Raw genomic sequence first — 20,945 nt, forward strand, 5'->3', positions numbered from 1 at the left:
TGTGCACTGAAATGTCACGGTGATGAGGATGGTGTGAAAACTGAGCTAGGCTAAAAGGTAGTGTTGTCTCACACAATGTCTTTCTATATGGTCCCTCCTGACTTCAGCATGTTTTACATCCAGCTAAACCATTTATATGGGAGCTTAAGTGGCCACAGTATCTAAACACTGTATGTGCATTAATGAATTTATCCTCCTGACATCCCTGTAAAATGGGGAAGTATTTTTGCTCCATTTAACAGATGGGGAACTGAAGCCCAGAGAGAGATTAAGTGGCTGACATCCGATCACACAGGGAGCCAGCAACTGAACTCCATCCTCCTGACTCCCAGTCCAGTGTCATAACCACAAGACCAACTTTTCACTCATTCTATGGAGGAGAACATATGGGCCACAGGGTGGGAGATTATTTAAAAAGGAGTTTGCATTCTACTCTTCATAAAGCGCTAATTCATTTTCTTAAGGTTGTCATGCCAAAGCATTCTGCTAACTGCCTATCAAAGAGATGCAGACCTGGTCTGTGACACTTGGATCCAGATGTGAATTTTCCCAAAGTTCAGGGGTGTTCCGATCTGTAATTCCAAGTGGATTCCTCTCGCATATGAATAACATTAATGATGATTCATAACTCTACTCCTAATAAAAATCTTGCTGGAAACATGGAATTATTTACATAATTGTCTGCAAAGAACAGCTGCTTAGCCCTCCCCTCCAGTCAAATTTGCAGTATTCCTGTACCCAAACATTCACAAATCTTAAGGCACAGATTTGTTGCTTAAAAGCCAAAGTTTCTTAGTGAATAGATGTCTGATAGGAAAACAGCAAGCTGTAAATACGACTGAAAACGGATGCAAAAACATTCCAGAAACATGGGTCCTGATTCTGAAATCAGGTTCATTCCAGTGGTCCCGGCCACCCACATAGGCCCCATCGCAGAATCGGGGCCACATTTACCCATAACTCTTAATTAAACTGCATAGTTCAGTTCCACAGCTGCTTTCCAGTAAACAAAGTGCTCATTAGTTCACTGTCAGTTAAAAATTGCACACTTGTGCCAGGCAATTTAAAGGGACACTGTGAAATTTCAAATCCAGTCAATTTAAAAAAAAAAAAAGTTAAAAAGTGGTTTCAGATCCTGCCCAAGTCCCCCCGTGCTGTTACAATCACATTTTCTAAGTTTGCTTCTTCTCCTTTCTTGTATTAAAGACTCACGCAACAACAGGGGAAACTGACCCATCTTTTAATTATGCACACACTAAATTATAGACTTGACTTTACTCAGGTGAGTATTTCCACAATTTCTGGAAATTTACCTGCTGATAGTTCCTCAATAGGGTTACTCACCTCAGGAAAGTTAAACCCACAGCTAAGCTTTTGCAGTCTCTAGGCCCACACAACTGAGTATACAGGGAACCCAGTGAAATTGGCTCTACTCAAATTGCTATCAGTGTAGACCAGGGCTAGTCAATTACTTTTTGTTGAGGTCCAAATCTCTCGGTCAAGATATAGTCAAGGTCCAGACTGCAGAGAAACTTTTTAACATTGCTGTAACAATAATGAGAATAGTAAGTAAACAAAAAGATTTTGGGGTCTGTTCAAAAGCATCTGGCCATCTGTATTTGGCCTATTGACTACCCCTGCTGTAGAGAATCCCACATTTTTCCTAATCTCTTTTAGTTATAGCCATTTTAGGTGTTGCTTGTTAACCAGAATAACTACAAATATTCAGGCAGCTGTCTGATTTTTTGAGTGGACTGTCCCTTTATGTCTGAATGCTATTTGTTGTTCCTTTTTAATTCGGTCTGCAGGCAATATGCAGGCAGCGTTCCTCGTAGCTCCTTGCTTTAATATGAGTTTTCTGCAGCATGCCAGCAATTTAGAACTCAGCTCCTCACCGGTAACTCATAAGTGCTATGGCAATTGGTCTAAACCTTCTAATTATTTCTGACCATCATAAGGAATGTTTATTATGGCTCAGGACCAAAGAATGACTCACAACAGAGAATCTAATGCTCCAAATAAATTTCCCTCTAGGATTAAAGTGGGATCACTAATGCAATTTTGATCTGACTTGGATACAGCACTCTATTGAGGTGGGGCGAATCAGCAACCAAGCCAGAAGGTTAAGTCTCAGCAATCATCCAGCTCAGGTTCTTGAAAGGACCTCAGATTTGGTGTTGGAAGCAGCAGCCTGGGCTGAGCAAAACACAATGCAATGGGGCTAATGCACCATATTCTCCCCAGTGTGTTGCTTTACACCCCAGAGAAAGGATTGGAAATCATGATCCCGCCCCCTCTCCCCAGCACCCAGAAAAGATCCTGCCAGCCTTTGGCGCGCCTATCAGCTGAGACACATCGATCAATCAATCAGGGAACTCAGGTTTGACCGGTGACACCACTTCCATGCAGGGGATACCGCCCTGGCTTCTTCCTGCCCCACTTCCCCTGGGCAGCCGGGCTCTGGTCCCTGCTTTTCAGAGACGGCTCAAGGCAGCTACCGCCAATACTAACCTTTCCATCCGCCTTGCAGAAGAATAACCAGCCAGTTCAACCAGCCCCACCTAGCCACCTGCCTCCACTGACCCCGCCTGGCTACCGGGGTTTGCTCCCTTTCCCACCAGGGCTGTTTACACAGGGAGTCCAAGAGCAAGACGATGTACACATAACAGACTCTCCATCAGCTCTTCTGGCCGGAGCTTAGGACAGAGGGAGCAGCCCCCCCCCCCAGCCCCCCTTGGGTTTGCTCTGTGCAATGCAGGGGCTGCCGCCACAGACATCACCCCGGGTTTCTTTTCCCTCCTGGGCAGCTCGCCACTGGCCAGCACAATGCCGGCTCTCCGCTCCCGTTCCCTAGGGGGTGCACAGAGAGATGTGCAGGGGAGACGCACTGAGCGATTCCAGGCGCGTTTTCCATCCCCACCAGCCCTAGGTTGTGTGATTTCCCCCCCTCCCTCGCTGTGGTTGCTTTAAGCGGCTCCAGCAATAGCAATCCCCAGACAGAGAGAGAGAGAGAGAGAGAGCGAGATCGGCTCCAGGCAGCTGATTTACACGGGGACTCGGCTGCTTCTCCTCCACGCCTGAAGGCTGCGAGCAGGTTCCTCCCAGGCAGAGGGAGGCGGAGCGCGCCGCCTATAAGGAGCTGTCCAGCGCCGGGCGCGCTGAGTCGGCAGCCGGGCGCTCCAGGTGCGTTTCCGCGGCAGCAGATTTGGGGCCGGGTTGGCAGTGGGTCTGCACCTGCTCCTTTAAGACGCTGGCTGGAGGGAGTGTCTCTCTGGCTCGCTCCGGCTTTATCTGGCGTGTCTGGATGGTGGCTGGAGTCAATGAGCAAAGGCAGGGGAAGCGAGCCCCGAGGAGACCCAGGCGGCGCTGCTGAAATCCGGGCTTGGCGAAGCAGGCGGCTGGTGGTGCTGCTGCTGGCCCGGTGCGGACGATGGATTCTGCTCCCCAACTCCTCGCTCTCCTGCTGCTCTTCAGCTGGTGGCATCCGGGATTCCCAGCAACAAATTGTAAGTAGCAGCGGGCATGCCGGAGCGCCGGGCAACTCAGCGGGCGTCTCTGCCAGGCTGGGTGCTGGACATGACCTTTCAGAAAGTTAGTTCAGCGAACCTCCCCGCGGGAGTGTGTGTTCCTCTCCTTCCTGGAATGCAGAAGTTCCAGGAGGATGGAGAGCGGCCCTGGCTGGCTGGGCTTCGAACTCCAGCGGATCCGGATTATCCTGTGCCTGAATTCCCGTTTGTTTGCGCCGCTGGCTCGTTTGACATGCAACTGATGGTCTCGCAGAGATGCCTGTAGTCCTAGCGGCTGTGGGTCTAAGAGTGTAGCTGGGTTTTGCAGTGTGTTTGAAGGCACAGATTGTTCTCCTTCCCTTCCCCTCCAAACTGGAATTAGTTTATTTTGTTAGGTAACTCAGGCTCACAGGACATGGACATTTCTAACTGTGTCCCTGTTATTGATACCTGGAGGTCCTAAAATTTATATCTGAGCAACCAAGCCAGCAGCTCCTGCTAAAGGTCCAAATCTGAGACCCTGTAGGCAGCTAAAGTAATATTAGTGACACTGTGGATTTACACACTGCAATTGGAAATCCAACCTAAACAGAGCATGACGTTTAGTGTAATAGGTGTGAAGGCTGAATGCAGCAGGCTCTGTAGCCTGAAAGGTGCTGGGTATCTAAACCCCACATTAAACCAAACTTGATCAATTTCTAATGTCCTCGAGTTTTATATCCTAGGATGCAAAAATGGGCAGATAGCACTCCAGTTTAGCTCAGAAGTATTTCCTTTTCATTCGATGAGAGACATTCCATAAGATCATTTCCCTCAAAGTTTTCCTCCTTCTATGTGTTTTGGCCCTCAGGTTATGCCATCTGTGTTTGTCACTGCAGACAATGATGCTTCTGAGGCATGATATGCAGTGTCACAGTAGGGACAGGGAACAGAGGGCTTGGTGAGGGTTGTCTGTCTTTATTCTTCTAATCCTTGGTGCAGTAATGAATATGCAGATGGTGAATATGACCTTTTGTGCTCCTTAACAATAGAAAATTACATACATAGTAATAAGAGATTGTCTTGCTTTGGCAGAGGAAAATGGAAACAAGAAATGGTAAAAATGTTAAGATTTTATGGTTTGTTTGTTTTTTAAAGAAATACCCGAGTCTGTGCAGTCTGTTCAGAAGTTAGCCCTTGAATTGTATTTCTAGAAGTTCTTGCTAGGGAAATGATAGAGGTCAATATTCTGAATTTAAGACGTCCAGAATCCAAAGATTTATTAGTGACTTCAGAAATTAGGTCACAATATAAGTAGCAGTAGAACAATATCCACACTTCTTGGGTGTTTTTAACCCCTTTGTAAATGTAATTTACTCCTGTAATGATGGTGGCTGTGAAGCGGGCTGGGAGGGGGGAGAATCTCTCCTAAATGAAATTTTTGCTGTGGTGAGGTGGAATAAAATGCTGTCTAAACGCTGATATATTTTCTGAACACTAGAGGACACTATTGCCATGTAGATTCTATACTTTGGCAAGAGGCAGATTAAAAAGAGGCATATTTTTCACATGTTGACATAGCTAAAGAAATAGAATAGGTTGATAAACCGGGGAAAAGTAAATTCAATAAACCCCATAAATATATTAATATATCTATTTCTGTTTCTGTTCAGCATTGTTGTAGTTCATTTAAAAGCAATTGGAGTGGGGAGAACTTTTTTTCTTGGAGCCAATTAAAATACGGTTAATATGCTTTAATAATATTCACAAATACTAAATGGCAGGCGATTTAAGACTGAGACTTGCCATTACGGCTACAGTAATAAAGTTAATTTCTAACATTTAAAAGGAAACTCCTGCAGTAATGAGTTTTACTATTTCACGGGTGACAGTTTAATATCCCAGTGCCAATAAACGTTTGCACTGCATACACACTGCTTCCTAAATATTTAGAAGTCAGTCTTTTTAAAGCCTAATGATCAATGGTTTTATTATACTGTACAGATTTTACTTATTCATTGCTCAATGAATAAGCCTGGAGTAGGCTTTAAGTGTTTTCCCGGGAGCTAAGCTAAAGAATCCATGTGAATCTATAATAGCTATAAGGATCTAGGGAACTGTTTGCAGGATTCTGATCTTGTGAATTTGTGCACACACAAATCACAGTAATTTTATCCTGTATGAAAACTCTTCCCCTCCTTTTAAAAAAAAAAAAAAAAAAAAAAAAAGATCTCCACTCATCTAACTAGGTTTTCAACTGGCATACAGAATTATAGCTCCATTGACATCAGTGGAAGTAAGATAGATAGTATACGTCATCTGAGGACTTGAAACAATATTTTAAAAACCTCCTATATGGGCCAAAATGTTCATCTGTGTTCCTAGAATTAGGCTCCCTAAATCCATATTTAGATACCAAAACAGCTTCCTTCCAGAGGTGCTGAGCCCTGAAACTTGTAATGAAGTTGAGGGAAGTCTGTATCTCTGAAAATTGGGCCACTTCTAGTTAGGAGCCAAAATGTGGATTCAGAAGCCTTGATTTAGGCCCAGGCTTGAATATTTTGACCAAGGAACCAGATTCTGATCTTGCTTACCAAGGTATAATTCCATTGACTTCAATGGAGTTACTCCTAATTGATACTAGTGTAAACAAGAAGAGAATGGGGGGAAGGAGGCAATGATTTCAGTGGAAAATAACTGTTTGGGCTAGAAAGAATCAGCTTTGATACTGAGTCTCCTATTAATACCAAATATAGCAATAATCTAGGTTTTATGCTCTTAACTTGAGAGACTCCTAAATTTTTATATGTTGTATTTTTGCCTATGCTTTTACCTCCAACTATCTTTTTATGGGAGATCTTGGCATTGGATGAATTAACTACCTCACAGCTCTGAATTTTTGTCTCACAAACCCATTTCTGGTATATTTCTGTATTGAAACAAAGAAGAGCTAAAGAATCTGCTTTGAAATGTAACTATGGGCTAGGGATCAGTAGACTTCATTAGAGAAATTAGAATTACCTAATGCTAATAAAACTCCAGAAGTTCTTCAAGCTTACTTCACTGCAGTGGTTTATAACATTAAATAACTAGAGTAGCAACAGGATTTCTAGGTATAGTAGATACAAACACTATTGAAAACCATGTTACATACATAGTCTTGTGGCATTTTAATTTCTACATTCATCACATGGCAGGACAAATGGCATAAAATACATTAAATGTCTTTTTTAACAAAAATGTTTTGAGATGGCAGTTAGTGACTAAAATAGTCCTAAATCTTCAATGACTAGGTACTTCTTATGCATACTTTAAATATCCTGTAATAACTAACACAACGTGTGTGTGTGTGTGTGTGTGTGTGTCGTTCCATGCAGATGAACCATAGCTACAATCTATATGCTGGGTCAGCCTCTTCAGAGGTAAAATACTGCACAGGCTATTATTTTTTGCTGTCTTACCCCTCTGAAGCATGTTTTACTTGACTGCCATCTCTCACATGGCCATAAAATCTGTGAAGTTAAGAATCTCTTTAAGAAAGGAGGCATATTCCAAGTCCCACTGGGGGGAGGGGGGGATGTTATTCTTTAAGTAACTGATGCCATGTTTCCATTACAATCTCTTCCCCGCCCCTCTACACATAAACTCAACAGAGCTGATCCACTAGCATTTAGGGCCTGATCCTGAGAAGTTCCACTGAAATCCCATTCACAGCTCCCAGTCAAGGCTGTGGATGTTCAGTGTCTCTCAGGATCAAGCCCTTAAATGACCTCTATGGAACAGATCCTGCTCCTGGTAAAGTCAATGGTACAATCATAGGGTTAGAAGGGACCGCAAGGGTAATCTAATCCACCCCCTCCCCCCCGTCAAGATGCAGGATTTGTTGTCTAAACCATCCAAGACCGGTGGTTCTCCAGCCTCCTCTTGAAAACTTCCAGTGAAGGAGCTTGCACAACCTCCCTAGGCTGTCTGTTCCATTGTCCGGCTGTTCTCACAGTTAGGAAGGTTTTCCTGAGATTTATTCTAAATCTGCAATGCTGTAGTTTGAACCCATTGCCTCTTGTTCTGTGTTCTGTGGCAAGAGAGCAAATCTTTTCTCCATTTTTTTATGGCAGTCTTTCAAGTATTTGAAGACCATTATCATGTCCCCCTTTTTAATCTCTCTTCCAAACTAAACATACCCAGTCCCTTCAGTCTTTGCTCGTATATCTTGCATTTCATTCCTTTGATCATCTTTGTCACTCACTTCTGGATCCTTTCCAGGTTCTCTACGACCTTTCTATATATTGGTGACAAAAACTGGACACAGTAATTCAGCTGAGGCCTAACCAGCGCTGAGTAGAGTGGTACTGTCACCTCCCATGACTTGCATGGCATTCTATGTTAATGCAACTTAAAATTGCATTTGCTTTTTTTTTTTTCCTGCAACAGCATCACATTGCTGACCAGAAATCCCAGATCCTTCTCAGCAGTGCTGCTTCCAAGCCAGTTATAACCAAAGGGTTTTCTTCCCTAAGTGTAGTACCTTCCATTTGTCCTTGTTGAATTTCATATTGTTGTTTATAGCCTCGTTCTCGAATTTATCAACATACCTCTGATTTTAGGTCTATCCTCCAAACTGTTGGCAACCCACCCCGACATTTGTCATCTGCAAACTTGATCAGTATGCTCTCTATACCTACATCCAGGTCATTATTAAAGATGTTAAACAACACTGGACTCAGAACAGGAACCCCACTTGAGACCTCCCTCCAATGTGACACCATTCCATTAATAGTTCCTCTTTGTTTGCAGTTGTCTAACCAACTATGTATCCACTTCATGGAAGTTCCACCAAGCCCACATTTTTCCAGCTTTATCTATCAGAATGTCATGTGTCAAAAGCCTTGCTGAAATCCAAATATGTTATGTCCACTGCATTCCCCCTATCCAGCAAACCAGTGACCTTGTCAAAGAAGGAAATCCTGCTGGTTCGGTATGGTAAATTCTTAATAAATCCATGCTACTTGTTAGTGATTACCCCTTCATCCTCCAGGTATTTGCAAATTGAATGTTTTATACATTGCTTCACGGGTATCAAAGTCAAGCTGACTGGTCTATAGTTCCTGGCTCCTCCTTTTTCCCCTTTTTAAAGATGGGCAGTACATTAGCCCTTCTCCAGTCTTCCAGGACCTCTTCTGTTATCCATGAATTTGTAAATATTCTTGCCAGTTGCTCTGAGATTTCTTCAATATCCTCGGGTGAATAGCATAGTAAAATTCTCATTGACTGCAACAGAACAGGATCAGGTCATATATGAGGAGTTTGTATCTTTTTATTCATTCAGTGGAATACTTATTGTAGCTCATGGCCAGGCAAAGAATTCAATGAAGCATGAAAAATGAGAGTTGGTCATAGAAACAGACGTGACGGACCAAGTATGAATTGTTGGACAAAGGAATCTTTTAGGCAATAAACATGATGGGCCTAACTCCAATCTCGCTTTACACTATCCTAAATCTTGAGCAACTACGTTGAAGTCAGTGGAGATGGAAAGATATAAATGTGGCATAAATCAGAGAATCCAGGTCTGGATATATGGGAAACCTTTGGGATTGGTCAAAATTTACACTAGTTTAAGTGAGCAAATAGTGCCTTTTGGTCAATTATGGGAAATGCAGCAGGTTTGCCACAGGCTAAATGGTTTTCATGGGATCATAAATGATAAACTTACAAAAAGACCTGTTGAGTTGGGTAGATCAGTGACTCTCAAATTGTGGTCTGTGGAGTGCTTGCTGGTAGACTGTGCAGAGCGGGATGATCCCATGGTATTGGCTCTTCCTCTTTATCTCCAGTTCCTAAATAACCATTGAAATAAGCTAACATTCATAAATACTTTACTTTTATCTGTAAGCTATTAATATAGTTACTCTAGAGATGTGTGATCATGACTAGGAGGAGATCACAGGATCACTAATGCAAGGGCTTCTGGGTATAAGTCTGAGACACTCTAATCATCATCACCTTGTATCATGTATGTTGCATTATTGTCATCACTTAACGTTCAGTCAGTTATGCTGAACCAGAGTCAATGGGTCTTTCTTTGACTTCAGTGGGCTTTGGATCCTGCTCCCAGAGAGCAGATGGCATTATCAACCTACAGGAATCTTTCCAGGGCAATTAGTATCTCTGTATCAAATATGGCAACTGTCTACATTTTTGGTGTTTATGGTGAAAGTGCAGCCAAGTCTTTCAGATAATTTACAGCAAGAGAAAATTTGTTTTTCAAATGGGATCAGCTCTAGGATAACATAAAAGGAGTTAATTTCTTAGGGTGGGAAAAATTTATACCCACAATCACAACAACACTTTTAGCAGACCCTCTCCAAGCATATTGCAAATGTCTGCTAACTTTAGCTTGCAAACACCTCATCCCTGTAAGGGAAGATGAGAGATTTTTATTCCCATTTTGTAGGTGGGGAAATTGACACAGAGGGTGACATAGCACGTTAGAATGAGAATTCTAACCTATGTCACCCTCTGTGTCATTTCCCCACCTTGAAAATGGGAATAAAAATCTCTAAGGTCAATTGACTTACTCCAGTGTAACTGAGAGTATTATTGACCATATCTGTGCTTGAACAGGAGACCCCATTCATACCCCTCCTTGATACGAGTAGTCACTGTCCTAAATGATTAACTGTTTTCCTTGTGCACTCATACCCTCACAGAAGTTATTTACGGCAAATGAAGTCATCAGGGGAATGTAGTACTGACATGAATGGGATGTTTAGGGGCAGTAAGAGTGTAGGATGGAATCCTGGATGTATATGCATGTATTGGAAAGCTTTTTTTTTTTTTTTTTTTTACTTAGTTGAAAATCATTTTCATCCAGTAGACAAGACCGGTTTCAACTCTCTCTCTCTCTCTCGCAAACTTGAATTACCATCTTATAAACCCCAATACAAAAAAGCTTTAAATGGAAAATGTAGCACTGCAGCCATAATTTCAAGTCAAGTAGATAAAATACAACCCTCTGAACTAGATAGCATTTTCCATATTACTACAGACTGCTAATATATGGAGCACCCAAAGGCGGCTGGTGATAAAGGGCAGCTGGGCTGTGAGATGTTGAACTCACTTAAGGTAGACCCATGTGGGGTGTTTGGTTGGTTGGTTTTTTAAATATGTAATGACTGCCTCCATTGTTTGTTTGCCATAGGAGAACTATAGCCACAGCTGATGGAAAGATGTACTGTTCTGTAAAACGAACTTCAGGCTATTGTGTTCCCTTTGATGTGATGGTCACGTTTGCGTGGCATTGTACAGTGCATGATACTCAGCAACCAGTCTGTCTGTCTGATGTCTAGGGTGCAACAGTTGATGGGTACAGTTGCACGAGTGCACAGGTTGCTTCCTTTCTCTTTTTCCTATCTTTTAAGGAAAAGTTTCTTCAGTCTTTTCTCAAGCAAAACTCCCCATTTAAGGCAAGGAATAGAGTGGACCCGGACAGGATCTGGCCTTGTGTAATTAAGTCTTAAATCCAGAGTTAATTCTCAGAGACTTTAGCTGGATCAGTAGGTGGAAAAAGGAGGCGGCATTACAGTTACCAGCATGTCTGCCTAGTGTCGGAGAAATGGGAGAATTTGTGTACACTGTGCTGGTTTGAGGTCACTCCTGTTTAATTTATTTGCGTTAATTTTGTCTCCGCGCTGTCCAATCGCCCTGTGTTGATTGATGATGTCATCTGGTCACTGAATCAGTCGAAGTGATGGAGTTGTAAATGATGACAACATTGCAATATACAATTCTGGGAAGAAGGTGAATGCTCAGATACAGCAGTATCTTATTTCACCAATTAAAGTTATTCGTTTGGTGGCTGGTATTTATGGGGCCAGTTTCTTTGAGTGACTTGGCACTGGTGAAAATGTTTGGGAATCCTGGAAAATCTGATAGACTTTAGCACATATTTATTATTATCCTGAAAATCCATATGCCAAATGCATGACATGCTATTGGCTGTGGATTATTTTCCTGTTTTAAAAAGCTTGTCTCTCAAGCAGAGAGTAGAAACAGTACCACGTGACTTAGGTCACCCATCATATGCCACAAGAAGCCAGTAGGCAAAATGAACAACCGGGAGGTTGAATCACATTTTGCATGAGTTGTTCCGGGCCCGATGGCACCCAGCTGTGAGGTGGTTGCTGGGATCCATGGCAAACGTGCGTCCGCACAGTAGCAGTGCATGATTGCCACCCCTTCCTACCCTCTTGGTTCACCAGCCAATCCAAGGAGGTGGGGAGAAATGACAACGAGGTGAGGCTGGGACCAGGCCCCTTCCTCTTCCCTCAGCCACGAGCCAGCAGAACACCCTGAGCTCAAGTAAAAAATTTCTCCTGGATCTCCTGCACTGGGGAAGAAAGAGTCCTGCTGCCCTTAAGGTAGTCATGTGCATTAGCGGCATAACTGAACAATCAGTGAATCCTTCTGAATAGCAAAACCCTGACTTCTACAACACGTGAATTGGCAGAAAAAAAGGCCATGTGCATTTAAAAAAAAAATAATAATTCATCCAGCTCTGGTATCCATGAAAACAAAAACACTGTGCACATAGGAACTCATTAGAAAAGTTAATCCCACAAACGGCTGAGCATGGAGAAAATCGGCTTTTGTTTTAAAGGCAGATTTACTCCATCCCTAATTTGATTTGCCAGTGGGGTATAATTTTTAAGACAAACAAGTTAGCAGTATCACTCAATAGGTGAATGTCCAAATATTTCAGAGGATGAGGGCTGCCTGTCCCACAGGGTGCCAAACTCCTTCTGTTGAGTACTAAGGGTAGCCGGTAAAATAAAATTCAGAGACAATGTGGCAAATCCCAGTGCACAGCAGCTGATCCGTCTCTTCAAAGACATTAGCAGTTGTTTGCTATTCCAAATATCCTGGGCAACATCTGGCATCCCCATGGCATCTGAGTGCCTCAGCATCTTAACACATTCACAACACCCTGCAAGAGGGGACAGTCCTATTATTTTCATTTAACCGATGGGGAGTGGAGGAGCAGAGAGGCTAAGTGACAGTGACTTGCCCAAGGTCTCACAAGAAGACTGAGGTGGAGCAAAGAATTGAGCCTGAGACCTAGTTTAGTGCCCTAACCACTAGGTCGTCCTTCCTCTCTTGCAGTAGATTCCGTGGACAGTATGTAAAGCAGTGACGATAAGGGGCAACCTATCCTGCCTGAGGCCAGGTGATCTCACCTAGACTGGACTGGGAGGGAGAAACATGAAAAATACCTTGCATCCTAATGACCTTCTATAAAGGAGAGCGCAGGAGAGAGACTTTTCCTTATGTCTCATGGCTTTCTTGGCCTTGCTTTCTCTCTGCAGCCTAAAGGGGTGTTACTCACTACAGTGTTTCTTGGGTGGGTGGGTGGGTGGGTGGTGGAGGGGAGGGAACAGAGAGGCAGGGAGAAATGCATCCACCATTTGGGAAGCTCCCTCAAACATGGTTTAGAATTCAGGAAGCAAAATGATGGTTGGAAAATTGGCATAACATTGAAATATTCCACCAAAGAAACTGCCGAGGAAAAATGGCCTCCTGGTTTGTTCTGCCAGCACAGCGGCAGGCAGGCTCACATTGCTGCCAGGATCAGCTGGGTTTGAATGTGTAGACATTAAAGATTGAAATCCCTGTGCCGCTCAGCCAACCCACCTCCCTGCCAGAGCAGAACTGTCCCCCGTAGCACACGTCCCAGTGTTTTTTCTCTCCAGCTAGTCCCAAGCACCAAGGGCATTTGATGCTTCTCTTAGGGAGACTATTCCACTGCCTAATGAATCGCCCTGTTGGGAATTTTCTTGTTGCTTTGTTCATTCCATTCCATTCCATTACACCTGTAATAGCTGCAATCTCATTTAACACCTCGCCACCCTGGATGTTTGTGCTTGAGCAGCTCGAGACATTTATTTTTCTCCTCCCTCCCCACCCTGCACAAAAAAAAAACCCAATAAGAATTCAGATTCAAGGTGGTTTCATCAGTGTTGAGGGATTTCATTTCAGCAACCTGAAAAACTTAATCAGAAATAGACACTTTGCATGGAAACTTGTTTTTAGACAAAAAAGGCCATTTTCCATCCTCTCACTGGGGGAGAGGCAAGGACACAGGTTCTGACCAGTTATAGCTTATACACGTCAAATATTTATCAAAGTCCATTACCCCGACTCCTAATCAAATTGTATAGTCTAGAGCTGGTGAAATTATATATATATTATGTAATATTAATTGAATAAATTCATGGAATATTCATCCAAGTGTAATCCACACATTTTTTTTTAGGGCCTAAGCCAAAACCCCTTGATGTCAATGGAAAGTCTCTTACTGGGCTTCAGACAGTCTTTTTCCAGTACCCTCATATTTGCCATTGCTCTTCTCTGAACTCTCCCTGGTTTATCAATCCTTTCTGATGACGTAGGGTAGATAATGCAATCTTCCAGGCAGGGCTGCACCACACCATAGAAAGAGGAGCTATTGCTTTCCTGATCATTGCTGCTGCTTTGAATATGTCACCCCAAACTGGTCTGTTTTAAAGCAATTGTATTGTTTCCTGGTTGTCGCCCTCTCGTTATGGGTGCTGTACAAACACAGAATAAAAAGGCTGTCTGTGCCCCAAAGTGCAAGCTAATATTAGTTTGAAATGTATGGGAATTTCTCCTTCAATACCCCCTCTCCCCCACAAGATACATGCAATATATGTTTGCTGTTTCCATGCTGAGGACTGTTAACCTGGTTTCCATAGGATTATAGATACGAGTAAGTGCATCACCAGCAGGCATAAGGATTGCATAATAGGACTCTGAATCTTGTTTTGTTTCTGCCCCTGTTTTCAGTCTGAGTCCCTCTATAGTTTTTGTGTCCTAAGAAAATTGCAAAATAGGTATAACTGTAGATCTGTTCAAGAGAGCATTGCAGGTGTGCTGCAGCCCAGATTTGAGGGGGCGGGGAAGCACATGCAGAGACTGGCTGATCTGTGCCTGGTTTTAGCTAGTGGTGTGTTCTATTCTGGAGCACCACATTCCCCTTAAAGGATTGTAACGTTAGACATTTTAACAGTAGATTTGTTTGGGAATGATAGATTGTTCTTCCGAGTATACAACCAGTAGCTGCTAAGAGATGTTGCACATCAGTTGAAGTAATCTATATACCATATCAGTAGTGGTTTGGATTAAAATATCCTCTGCACACCAACATTCATCAACGGGTGTTTGCAAAACTCTGGGTACTCACTTAGACAATCCTCCGAAACGTGCATGTGCGCTGTCAAATCTTCCCAGCACGTTGTGTCCGAAGCTGCATTGCTGAAGCAAAGACCAGTGCGTCAAATGCTGCAGTAACAACTATGTGGATGAAGCCAGATATTCAAAAGCGTAGTGATTGACCTCCCCCAGAAAAGTGACAAAAGACAAAACCGCCATTTCGCGCCCGGGTGAACACTTTTCACAATGCGATCACTTTCAATACTTGTCCTCCAAGGAAACTTGCACAACACCTTCAAAAGACAAGCCTGGGAACTTAAATGCGTAATGATACTAGACACTAAAAACCATGGACTTGACAGAAACACTGCTTGCATAGCTCATTACAACAATCTGTAACACACACACACACGCCTGCCTGCTAAACGTTCATGGTCCACTTCAAACCCCTCTTGTATAACAATCAAACCCTTATTGCCCACTCCCTTTCAAGCAAACCTACAGCATGTTATCCCTTATGCTTAGCTATCCATCCCAACTAGTGTTTAGCTCAGATGCCATGATTCTTTTTCCCAGACCTGAAGAAGAACTCTGTAATTCTAAAGCTTGTACCTTCCATCCACCGCAGTTGGTCCAAAAAAGATAATTACCTTATGCTCTCTCTCTCTCTCGTATATAATATAATTTCCTTGGACAAAACATGGCAACAAAACTGAAAAAATTCCAAGACTGGGATTTTAATTCAGTGTTCAGGGAGGGGAAAAATAATACATAACTAAAATTGTCTGTCCTCCTTCTGCAAGATGTATACAGCGAAGAAAGTTAAGAATATGCAGCTGTTTCTGGGACAAGATAGGTTTTATCTCTGTCTGTCTGTGAATACCAAGACTTCAGGGTAATGTTCTACCTTGATGAAAGTAACAAGATCCCCTTCACTGGCCTTCAGAGACTAACGATGCCAAACATTGAAAAAAAGTCTAACTCTGCTCATAACAACCTTAAGAAGAGAAACAGGAAATCGTTCTCATACATAATTCTGAAATGAGACCAGCTTAGAAAAGGTTGCCCCGTATCTTTTAATTTTATTTTTTTTAAATTTTTGACTAGAAGGGTAACACACAACCCCTTCCTGGACCCATGTCCCCATCCAGAAAAGGAGAACACAACAGCAAAACAGGCAGGATTGTTGTGGGTCTATTAATAACGGGCCAGACTCTTCACATGATTAGGGTGACAGTAGTATGTTAATTAATGAAGAGTCTAATCAACCTCATTATGACTATTCATTGAGAAAGTAAGGTATTACTCAAATGAGTAAGGGTTGCACAGTTGTGCCTTGGTATTTTCAAACAAAACCTCACCGCATAATTCTCTCTCCCTATTGGGAGAATTTCATTAGGACTATTAAACTTATTCCTTAGGTAATCACAGCCACCAGAATACCATTCTCTGTCTAGCTACAGGTCTGACTGTGATACCTTTAGCCAAACTGAGGAGCATGGTACTCAGCCCTGCACTTGTACTTCATCCAAGTACTGTATTCTGGGTACACAGCAGATAGCATCTAATGTAGAATTCAGAGCATCACTTCATTCATTGCAGTCAGGAAGTAGATCAAAGGCAAGAACAGTTGTCAACCGAGAATAATTGTTTATATAGCACAGGGTTCCATTAAGTTAGAAATTTGGTTTTTAATTAAATTTCCCCGGAAAAAAACAATGATTTAATTAAAAAGGGAGGGAGGATTGTTCCATGAAACTCCAAAATGTCTAGAATAAACTTTGCAGACTTTGTAAAAGTCCTCAGTCCCACTAAATCCTCCTGTATATGTTTTTCCACTGTTCTGTTTGACGTTCGGTCTCAACACAAAGTCAGGTAATTGGTAGTTTAACGTACCAGAAGCAGAATGAGTGTTGTCATATGTTATTGGGTCCTATGTGTGCTAGCTGAGATCAGAAAGCCAGTGTGTGTCAGAATCTGTCCTTCTCATGAAAATATTGACATTTTTCAACAGTAGCTCTCAGGGTTCTCTGCAAAGATGAAGTATTGTTTCTATTTTACAAATGGGAAACTGAGGCTCAGAACTGGAAGAACCAGTTTTATCCTCTGGATTACACTCCTTCCCCTAGATTCAGATTAGAAAAAAAATGTACTATAAAGGCTGGTGTGACTTTCCCCTCTGCAATCTGGGCTGGTGTATAACTGTCACATCTGGGTCAGCCCATGCAACAAGCGGCTCTTACCTTAGTGAGTGAGAGCTTCTGCCCTGTCACTCATGGGATCATGCAATGAAATGACCCCAGCAATCCCCTCCAGTCTCAGATGCAACCCTAGCAACTGCCATTTTACAGGGTTCAGCGCTGCCCACTGGACTCTGCAAGCTCCATGTCCATCAGTTTATCAAAGTAATTGATGTGCATCAGCTCTGTCACTTTAAATGAAGTCTCTACACACATCGAAACCACAAGTGCTGATTTAGATAAAACAAACAAATAAGTTTATTAAGTACAGCGAGATTTTTAAGGGATTATAAACCTGAGGAAGGCAGGTCAGATTTAATCAAAAGTCAAGAAAGGCAAATCACATTCTAAACTAAGCTTAACCCTTTCAGTAGCCTTACAGTCTTGGATGGTTCTCCCCACAGGCTGATTGGTCAGCCCTCAACCAGGCTCTCCCCTGTGGTCAATACTTCGGTTGCTTGATGTTTATTTGTAGCAGGGTTGCAAGAGAGAGAGCAAGAGCGCCAAAAGTCTCCCCTTTTCACATGTTACCCTTTAGGGCCTCACGCCACCCCGCCCCTGCCCTTCAAGGTCAGGTGACCAACAGTATGCCTGCATGGTCTTCTCCACATCCTGAGTCAATGAGCATCACTTTATCAGGTGCTTGGGTCAGTCCATTTTTCCTGGAAGAGCTGGGTTGTTTTTTGCATGCCTCAGGGAGGTGTGAACTACCTCTTTGCTTTTAGTGTTTGCTTGGATTTGCTACAAAACATGTGACACAAACATTTGGGAATGTTGCATAGCAGATCTTCATAACCATACATCTGAACCAGTGCAAGAAACATACTATCAGACCAGTAATTTTCAGTAGTTCATGAGCATTCCAAAACCACGACAAGCATACCTACCTTATCTAGACCAAGTATACACGACACACTTTGCATTAAACAATACACAGTTACACTAGAAGGGTGAACATGGGGTGCAGGGTGCCACAGCTGGTACATGTCAGAGTTCAGAACTACAATGCTGGATCTGTCAAACAAGTCAGATGCAGAAAAGACCTCTCAGGATACAGAAGACCTCTGATGTTTTGGGTCCGAGTGTTCCAGAGCTGGTTGAAACAAATTTAAAATGGCTTGTCAAAACTGATTTAAAAAAAACTGTGTCAAAGAAAAATTCAGAGATTTTCATGATTTTGTTTGCCTAGCTCTAATATTTTTTTCCAATATTCCTTCTATTCCATTTGTAACAACTTGCCCTGTTTGTTTTTAAAAAGCAGCTGCGTATATAATCTCACTGTGAAAATTGGGGGCAGGTTTTGAAGTGTAATCTGTTGTGCAGCTGAGACCTGGGTATTAGCAGTAGAATTCTGAGTCCTTACATTAACCGTGATAGAGTATTTGATCAATGAAATGTTTCACCGGGTGAAAGAGTTAACACGGTTTATGTTCACTTATACCAGAAAACAACATAATTGACAGGAATGGTCACCAGAACAGCTAATTTTAAACAAATACTGCAGAATATTGGTGGAAAAAGAATCTTGAATTAATAATAATTTGTACCACAGACTCAATCCAACATTTATGTTAATCCAATCAGGCAATAGAATCCTAGAAATGTAGAGCTGGAAGGGACCTCAAGATGTCATACAGTTCAGCCCCTGGCACGGAGGCAGAACCAAGTATACCTAGACCATCTGTGACAGGTGTGTGTTTAACTTGTTCTTCCACAGCATGCCTTGGAAGCCTATTCCAGTGTTTAGTTAAACTATCCTAGTTAGAAAGGGTTTTTTTTTTTTTCTTTCTAATATCTAACCTACATCTCCTTTGCTTCAGAGTAAGCCAATTATTTCTTGTCCTATCTTTAGTGGACATGAAGAACAATTGATCACTGTCCTCTTCTATGTAAGGAAAGGGATAGGTAATAAGACAGTAAATATCATATTGCAACTATATAAATGGTATCACTCACACCTTGAATACTGCATGCAGTTGTGGTTGCCCATTTCAAACAAGATATATTAGGATTGGAAAAGATACAGAGAGAGGCAACCAGAAATATTATGGATATGGAACAGCTTCCATATGAGAAAAGATTTAAAGACAAGGACTGTTCAGCTTGGAAAAGAGACAACTAAGGGGGGGGGGGGAGGGAATATGATAGAGATCTATAAATCATGACTGATGTGGAGAAAGTGAATAAGGAAATGGTGTTTATCCCTTCACATAACACAAAAACCAGGGGTCACCCGATGAAATTAATAAGCAGCAGGTTTAAAACAAACATAATGTACTTCATACAACACACACTCAACCTGTGGAACTCATTGCCAGAGGATGTTGTGAAGGCCAAAAGTATAACTGGTGTCAAAATAATTAGGTAAATTCATGGAGGATAGGACTATCGATGGCTATTTGCCAAGATGGTCAGGGATGCAACCCCGTGCTCTGGGTTGCATCCCAAGCCTTAAACTGCTAGATGCTGGGACTAGATGACAGGGGATGGATCACTCAGTAATTGCCCTATTCTGTTCATTCCCACTGACGCATCTGGCACTCTTTACTGGAATAGATGAACCATTGGTTTGACCCAGTTGGGCTGTTATAAAGACCATAAGAATGCCAAAGTCTTCCAAGACCTTATTAGATCGCCCCTCTTCCTTTTCTGAAGAGGAAACATGTCCCTCCCTCCCCCCCCCCTTTTTTTTAACTTTCCTTATAGGACAGGTTTTCTAAACTTGTTGTTGTGCTCTGGACTCTCTCCAATTTGTCAACCATCTTTCTTGAAGTGTGGTGCCCAGAACTGGATACAATACTCCAGTTGATGCCCTATCAGCACTGAACAGAGCAGGACCGTTACGTCTCATATCTTACATAGGACTGAAGTGCAGAGCTGCTCAAAATACATTTTCATGAAAATGTTAACCCTTTTTTCTCTATAAAAGCGGTCCAAAATATTTTTTTTTACCAGCTCTACCTAGCTGTGCAATTGAAGTGGTAATCTTGAATTTTAAATATTGAGTCCTTGTAATGAGAAATGAGTTGCAGGTCAAGAGGAAGGATGGCCAGGTGGTTATAGGGCTAGCATGTGGGTTCATGCTTCTCTGTCACGTATTTGGGCAAGTCACCTAGGGGCCTGAATACTTCTGGGCCTAACTTCCATTAGCTGGGCTAACTTCCATTTGAAATCAGTGAGGATCTGAGGCTTAGCCTCTCTCTGCCTTCATTCCCCATCTTTTAAATGATAGCGCTCCTTCTCACCAGGGCTTTGCATGGGCAAATACATTGACAATTATGAGGTGCTCAATGCTATAGTAATGGGGGACATAGAAGTACCTTAGAATCATTTGCAGGAACTATTCGGTGCATCATTTCAAATAGTAAATGAGAAACTCCCCGTTTGTTCTTAGATGGCCCTGTCTGAATACTGCACCGGGCTGTGTGTGGGCTTATCTCTGTGCCTACACACAGCCCCACTGCCTTCCCCTGGGTGGAGCCCATTGTAGAGGTCAACACCGTCAGTTACAGAATCCATCATTGCGTAACCCTGGCAGTAGCACGTTGTGACGCTGGCTGGATTAAGGGGACCATTTTTGATATTATTTAACATCAGTATTTCAAAATTACAGTAATTCATATGAGATAGAAAGGTTATAATTGGCTAACAGTCCCTGACATGGCCTATGTCATATGTGTATTGGAAGGTATGGATATGTTTGATGTATCTGGATTTCAACTTGTGCTGTGTTTCTGGGCAACACTCCAGACAGGATAGCTGCAGCACTAGCTGCTTGATGGCCCATTAAGGGAACTCACAAATACAATAAGCGCAAGGAAGGCTACACCTGATGAGTCACCAGCACTTACTCATGTGACCCTGGACGCCATCTTATTTCTGTAAATTTCCACAAGCAGCACGGTAAAGGCCAAAGGACATAAAAGGCAGCTGCACCACATCCATATTGTCTTCAGTCGGTCTTTAGCCTTCCCCAACCTCTGAATCAACT

General features: G+C 42.5%; 1 protein-coding gene across 1 annotated transcript in view; it reads left to right on the forward strand.

Moving 5' to 3' along the window:
• The first annotated feature begins 2,779 nt into the window (after positions 1-2,779).
• CNTNAP5 (contactin associated protein family member 5) overlaps positions 2,780-20,945 on the forward strand; it is a 385,501-nt gene continuing 367,335 nt past the window's right edge. The window contains exon 1 of the mRNA XM_067570074.1: positions 2,780-3,506. Coding sequence (XP_067426175.1) covers positions 3,431-3,506 — 76 coding nt within the window. The 5' untranslated portion in view covers positions 2,780-3,430. The remainder of the gene's footprint in view (positions 3,507-20,945) is intronic.

The sequence above is a fragment of the Emydura macquarii genome, unplaced genomic scaffold (genome assembly GCF_026122565.2).
Source record: "Emydura macquarii macquarii isolate MOO-44397 ecotype Brisbane River unplaced genomic scaffold, CSIRO-AGI_Emac_v2 contig_2988, whole genome shotgun sequence".
In the NCBI taxonomy this organism is placed as follows: Eukaryota; Metazoa; Chordata; order Testudines; family Chelidae; genus Emydura; species Emydura macquarii.